Source organism: Zea mays, chromosome 1 (genome assembly GCF_902167145.1).
Source record: "Zea mays cultivar B73 chromosome 1, Zm-B73-REFERENCE-NAM-5.0, whole genome shotgun sequence".
In the NCBI taxonomy this organism is placed as follows: domain Eukaryota; kingdom Viridiplantae; phylum Streptophyta; class Magnoliopsida; order Poales; family Poaceae; genus Zea; species Zea mays.
In genome coordinates, this window is record NC_050096.1 from 73775338 (window position 1) to 73782435 (window position 7098).

At 45.6% G+C, this 7098-nt stretch overlaps 1 protein-coding gene across 1 annotated transcript; it reads right to left on the bottom strand.

The window, feature by feature from the left end:
* Window positions 1–1132: 1132 nt before the first annotated feature.
* LOC109943429 (zinc finger BED domain-containing protein DAYSLEEPER-like) lies at window positions 1133–4594 on the bottom strand. The gene is made up of 2 exons (XM_023301290.1): window positions 1802–4594; window positions 1133–1711 (listed from the first exon to the last, which is right to left on the bottom strand). The coding sequence occupies exons 1-2, from the start codon at window positions 2511–2513 to the stop codon at window positions 1581–1583; spliced, it is 843 nt and encodes a 280-aa protein (XP_023157058.1). The 5' UTR covers window positions 2514–4594; the 3' UTR covers window positions 1133–1580.
* Between the last annotated feature and the right edge of the window lie 2504 nt (window positions 4595–7098).

Below are 7098 nucleotides of genomic sequence, written 5' to 3' on the forward strand. Positions count from 1 at the left end.
ATGCGCTGTGGAACTCAGTAGAGCAAGCATGGAAGAGTATGAATCATGAGTACCTCACTTGGACTTCAATACCATCCTCATTGCTTATCCGTGTGATTAACCTTGCACGGATGATGGAGACAATGTACAAGGAGATAGACGGATACACGGATTCGAAGTTACTGAAAGAGTGGATATCCATGCTCCTTGATCAACCAATTCCCTTCTAGGGCACCGTCCTAATAAGAATGTTTTCATCCATCACAATGACAAAAGAATCCAGTCCGCCCACAAGCACCACCTGCACAACAAGAGTATCTGGTACACAAAAGCAGATTTCAAGTATTTGGTTCAGGAGCCTCAGTTCTTATTTAGCAGTGGCTTTTTTGAGTTATTCAATGTATGTTAGAACCAGGGGTTCATGATGGATTAATGATATGGTTCTTGCTTTCTTGCAGTTCTGTGCAAGCTCTGCTCTAGTACGTGTTATTTGTGGCTACTACAATATGTCCTTTTGTGTTCATGATGATGCCGTAGTTGTCGAAGTAGCTGCAGGCAGAGACAGTCAGCATTGCACCATGAACGATCCATGGACTGAAGAAGAAGACACTGCTGACAGTAGTGCAGGACTGCTGACCCGCGAGGGTGGCTCCACGCACCGAGGCCCGAGGCAGCGGGCGAGCTCGCGTGGCCCACGGGTGCAGTAGGAGCGGCCGGGAGGCCCAAGCGGCGCGGCGGTCCAGCTGCCGGTGTGGCAGTAGGCATTGGCCCACGTTGCATTAACTGGCCTGCCTAAGGAGGCGGTCCAGTAGCTCCACGTAGGACTGGACATTTGGGTATATCCGAAAATTCGGGTTTAGTTGTTTGGGTTTTAATTAATTCGGGTATTGAACAGGCGAATCCGAACTTGACCTGATTTTTTCGGGTACCCAAAAATTCGGGTATTCAAAAAATCGGGTTCGGGTAATGTACAGTTAGCCGATTAAACTGCAGACAACAATAAAATTTATTTTCAGGCAATAAATCCAGACAGCTACAAACAGGAAATAAATCCATTTAACACAGCTAAGACAGTAGCAATAAAACACAGGTACAGGGAATAAAATGCTATAGACAGCTAGGACAGATTCACAAACATGTTCACAAATCAACATACAAGCAATAAAATGCTACAGACAGCTAGGACAGATTCACAAACATGTTCACAAATCACACATACAGTCTCAACTCTCAAGTTCTCAACTGTCAAGTCACACAGCTCACACAACTCTCAAGTAATAACTAATAAGCCAATAACTGTAGCCAATCCTCCATAGACCTTGTAACTTGTAAGCTACAACCTCCGAGCATCAGTTGACTGTTGACACTTGACAGCACGACTGTCGTTATCATGTGAGTGCCATTATTTGTCGATGCGACATGCAAAATTAAAATTTCAAGCAAAGAAAGTGCTGCACTGCAACCTCCAGGCTCCAATCCTCCATAGACTACTTGGCTCCAATCCTCCAATATTTGTAGCCAATAACCATTTTGCTCATAGAAGTAAGCAGTAGCACACTAGCACACAAAGAAATTAAGGATCAAGTAAAACATAAGTGCTTTCAAACCTTAAGTAGTAGCTCTTTCATAGATTTAGAGGGAGGGCATCTACTGCTGCTTGGCGTTGCTTGAGACTTAGAAGTGGTAGGATTTTCTTTCCCTTTTCCTTTCTCACCAAATTCTTCAATTAAATCTATTATAAAATGAATTCAACTAGTCAAAGATGTAGTTAATAACTTAATATAACAATTACGTACACTACAATGGTGAATACTGACTATACCTGCTTCAATCATGGCTAAATCCTCCATATTCTCTTGGATGTTGATTGGAGTAGTCCTTCTCAACCAGTCTTGGGTACATACAAGTGCCTCCAGCATGAAAGGAGTTAGTGATGTATGGAAGTCATCTAAGATACATCCACTCATGCTAAAAGCAGACTCTGCAGCCACTGTTGAGATAGGAATAGCAAGCACATCACGGGACATGTGAGCTAAAACAGGAAACCTGTGTGCATTTACCTTCCACCAAAAAAGTGTGTCAATCTTTGTATCAGTGTCTTCAGTCTCTTCAGTTAGATACTTTTCAAGTTCTGACTTTGTTGTGCTACTAGAATAGTTGGTCATTTTCATCCTCTTGGCAATTACTTCTCTAAGTTTGCCTCCTCTACCACCCTTTGCTTCACTAGGATCAGTTACTTCAGTTGGAGCATAAATATTTTTGTATTCTTCAAACAGCTCACGAACACAAGAGTTAATAGCTGCCCAAACTAATTGGCCCCTATCCTCACCAAATATCTCCTCAACAATAATCTTCATATACATAGATAATTTGTATCTTGGATCAAGAAAAGCTGCAACAAAAATGAGTAGATTAATGTTCTCTTTATCCTTCTCCTTTCCCTTTCCCCTCGCCTTTCCCCTCTCCTTCTCCAACTCCATCTCTTGCACATACTCGTTCTCCTTATTGTTTGTGTGCCAAACTCCCCAATGCATGAGATAGGTGTAGTTCCATCTAGTTGGGACATCAAGCTTTAGAAATGCCTTGGTGTTCAACCCCTCTTCCTCAGCAATTTCTTTGAACTTAACCAATCTTGAAGTCCCATCTTTGATATATCTAATAGCACCTCTAACACGCTTCACTGAGATGTCCACTTCTTTCAAACCATCTCACACAATAAGGTTAATAATATGGGCAGCACACCTCATGTGCAGAAAGTTGTCTTTTGCTATGTGGGTTCTTCCTAGGTGCCTCTTCAAATAAGCAATACCAGTATCATTTGTTGATGCATTATCAACTGTTATCATCATAACTCTCTCCAATCCCCATTCAGTCAGGCATTTCAATAAACTTTTTCAATATCTTCTCCCTTGTGTCCCTTAACCTTAAAAATCCAATGATTTTCTTATGCAAATTCCAACCCTCATCTATAAAAAGTTGCAGTCACTACCATATAACCATCTTGTTGTTGGGAAGTCCAACAATCTGTGGTCAAGCAAATTCTTTGACATGAGTCTCTACAAAAAGACTTTACTTTGGTTTTCTATCGAAAGAATTGGGACACTATGTCCCTAGTGCATGTTCTTCTAGATGGTGCTTGGAAACGTGGGCAAGCTTTAGACATGAATTTCTTGAAGCCAGGCTTTTCACCAAAAGCAAAAGGCAGCTTATCTTCAATAATCATCTCAGCGAAGGCCTCCCTAAGCGCATCTTGATCAAACCTCCAAGTAGAAACACCTTCCCCTTGTATTGCTTGTAAATATCCTTGCTTTCCATCTTTTTCAAACTTGTTAGGATTGTGCTTGCAACTTTGAAGGTGTCTCTTCAAGGCAGATGTACTATGTCCCTTGGAGTCCGATTTCATGTTGCGATGGCAATACTTGCATTTTGCAGCTATCATAATGCCTTTATCATCTTTGATCTTGGTGAAATGGTTCCACACATCTGATCTTGGTGCCATCTTCTTCCTTTCATGTTGTGCACAATTCTTGTCAAGGTCAACCACCTCTTGATCAGTAGCCCCTTGTGATTGTGATGGTTGTGTTTGTGTCTCATCATTTTCTAGAGTGCCAGTGCCCACTGATTCCATGCCCTTGTCCAATATGTCTTCAGGTTCAGGCATCTACTCCCTCCGTCTCAGGATATAAGGCGTAACCACTTTTTATTCTTGTCCCACAATATAAGGCGTGCTCTCTCTATGCATACGTATATCGATGCAGTGATATAGAGACAATTAAATGCATTTCTTGGTCTTTGAACCAGAGGTGGTTACGCCTTATATACTGGGACGAAGGGAGTATTAAAAAGGAAACACATAGTAAGAAATCTGCTAGAACAAAGGTAGGAAAATTATTATTAAAGAAATAATAATCTTCATTGTTGGATACTGCACATATTCATTGTGCCCGAGCTGTTTTTTATCTGTTGTCATACTCAGTAGGAAAATTAGATACTAAATGACAAGCAAAGGTAGTGCTAATTGCGCTAGTTCTATGTTTGTTGTGTTACTGCACATATGCTTGTTGCGTGACCAAGACTTGTTTCTACTAATCAAATCTGCTAGAACAAAAAATAAGCACTGAGCACTTAGCACATATGTTGCAAGATTCCTCTGATGTTGGTGCCGTTCTTCAATGTTGGCTTCAAATAATTGGTGGTGCAGGCGAGCACAGGTCGCGGGCGGCCGGGCGTGCAGTCGTGCACCGTGCTCCGCGGCTCACGGCCTGGGCGCCTCCACGGCTGGGATGTGGTCGGCACTCGACAGTGGCAGCCTGGCAGGACAACGCGGAGCAGTGGGGAACTGGTGATGGATGGCGGGCTGGCGGCTACTGCCTGCTGCTAGCCTGCTAGGCGCTCGGTGCGGTTCGACGGGCGACGGTCGATGGCAACTCGGCACGCTCGGGCGCTCGGCTGCTAGGTTAGACGGCAGGCGGCAGCGGCTGCTGGGATGTGGACGACGGCGGCTGCTAGGTTACGGCAGCGGCTGCTGGGAGCCTAGGATGTGGACACGCGGCTGCTGGCCTGCTGCTATGGTGCTACCAGCCTGGGATGTTGCCATGTTGGATGGAGAATTGGAGATGGAGCAGCCGCAGCCCACCAGACCTAATGGGCATGTACGCGTCGGTAGGCCTAGTGTTTTATTCGGGTACCGGTTAACTATTCGGGTACCGGTTAATTGAACCCGAAATTTGCTATAAAATTTTGGGTACCGGGAGGTTATACCCAAATTAGATTTCGGGTTTTTAGGGTTCGGGCTTATCGGGTTCGGGTTTTTCGGGTTCGGGATTCGGGTATCGGGTTTTATGCCCAGGCCTAGCTCCACGGTGGCCCGGTCGGGTGTACAGCAACTCGGCCTAGCGTGGGTGAGGATGCTGTTTGGAGACAGGCCACAACACTATGAGAAGGCACGACCCGTTCACCTCTCGACAAGTGCGTCAAGCTCCTCCTCCTGCTGTCAGAGGACAGCCTTGCAGGCGAGGATGTGTGCTTGACACTGGCGCTGGTATTCTTCTTCTTGGTTGGGGGATTCCAAGTCTCTCCCTCCATTGTAGCCTCATGGTGGCATGGCCACGAAGCAGGCTCTTTTTTGTGCCTCGTCGGAGTCCAAGCTAGGGTCCGTCGAGGCACTGCTTTAGTCGCCCTTGAGGAGGTCGAGGATGGATGCAGGTTGGCGACTGACGATGGGCATAATGGCTGATGGTGGGATTGCTTCCGTCTGCCGCTTAGCGGCAGCGGCAATGCGTTGAGGCGCCGCTGCTTGAGGGCGGCGGCGCACCTTTTGATGCGTCATTTTTATGCCTTGGTCCGGGTGGAATGATTAGGCCCCGGGCATATGGCATTGGCCACATTGTGGCTAACGAGGCGGAGTTCACTGGTCTCTTGGGCGAGAAAGTCGAGGGAGCCGAAGTTGATCTGGTTCCCGGGAGCGAAAGTCTTGCCCCCGGCAAACGCTAAATAGCTGGCCATCAGAGTGAAAAAAGTCGCTTTGGCACGCTTGCAGCCCCTATCTGGCATGTCAACTGTCGTGGTTTCAGAAACCGGTGACATTAGATTTGTGTTCGGTGGGGGATGCAAGTGCGAACTTACTCTAAATGGTGGATCACGAGGATCCGAGCTAGGAACTAAGACACAAGGTTTTACTGGTTAAGGCCGAGGCCCTAGTCCACTATAGTGCTAATAGTTGTATTGCCCAGGAGCATGTAACAACCAATGTGCTTATGTGTAGAAGGGAGATTGTTCCACCCTTTTCTATCTCAAGGGTGGACTTTACAGTTGGGACTTATATTCAACTAGGGAGTCCTCGGCTTGTTGCCCCTGGGTCGCTCTAGCCCTCTTGGTGTCGTCTGCGAGGTGTGCGCTACCATGCTCCCGATACGACGTTCTGCCCCGTTCGCTCTCCATCACTATTGCTTGCCCGGTGACAACATTGTTGTACCTGGTGGGTCCCATAAAGTGGGCTTACGGCGAGGTTCAGGGTTGTGTCTAGTATAGCTCAATCTTCCGTCAAACTCCTTGCGTCACTATCCAACACACGTAGCTATTCACCTGGTATGAGGTATTGTATCGTCCTTTCCCGTGTATGGGCCACTGTAGAGACTCTGGTGTTGACGTCTCCGCGATCGGAGTTGACTAGTCCCATGAGTCAGTGAGGGTATATCTGTGGTAGCATGTGGTGATGTTCCATCATGTCTGCCAGAGACCTTTTGGTAATGTATGTACAGTCTGGACGTGGTTTGGTGATGTTGCGTCTTGTCATGGCTGTCGTGTGCCGACAACGTCGACCTGGCTTCCTTCATTGTGGATCTGCTCGACGAGGACTTGATCGTTCACCCCGCCTCGCAGATTCGCTCGGCGGAGGCTTGGTCATTCGCCCCGCCTCACAGACTTGCTTGGTGGGGACTTGGTCATTCGCCTCGCCTCGCAGTCTTGTTTGGTGGATAGGTCGAAGAGAGGTTGTGGGCCTTTGCTATGGATACCCCGTTCCTAGGTACCTGACAACCGGCGTTGCAGCAGAAGCGAATTTTAAAGATAGGATAATACATGTCTACATTCTATGTCTATTTTTTATAGCAATCAACATAATTCATAAATAATAAATAGTAATAAATAATGAATAGTATTACGTTATGTCAAATACTTGGCAGCAAACAAAACTTAATAGAAGTTCATCGAGTATAAAAGTAGTGAACAAAATATAGATGCTTAATTAACTAACTAGAAGAAGCTTCTTTAATTTCTGCCCTTTAGTCCTCTGCAATCTGCACTTTTAACAGTAGATGCGATCATGCAAATCCGTTCATTGCCCGGATAAAAAAGACGTCGTAATGTTTGGTACTACTACTAAATAAGCCGAATGGTGGTGATTTGGGTGGCCGAATATAAGTTTTTGTACTACTACAAAATAACTTAGGCAATAATCAATCATTTGTCGGCCGACTTTATGTCTTCTATGTACTTGCCAAACCCCAATTTTCAACATCGGATAATCCGTGTTATAATATCGGATACTCCATATCCATTAGACTTTGGTGCTCTGCATCCACACATAGATCATTTTCGAATTATCTGTATCCACATGGA

Coding starts and splice junctions, on each gene's coding strand:
- LOC109943429 (XM_023301290.1), bottom strand. CDS start 2,513: ATGCATTGGGGAGTTTGGCACACAAACAATAAGGAGAACGAGTATGTG. Junction 1,712..1,801: donor TTTAGCCATGATTGAAGCAG/GTATAGTCAGTA, acceptor ATTTTATAATAG/ATTTAATTGAAGAATTTGGT.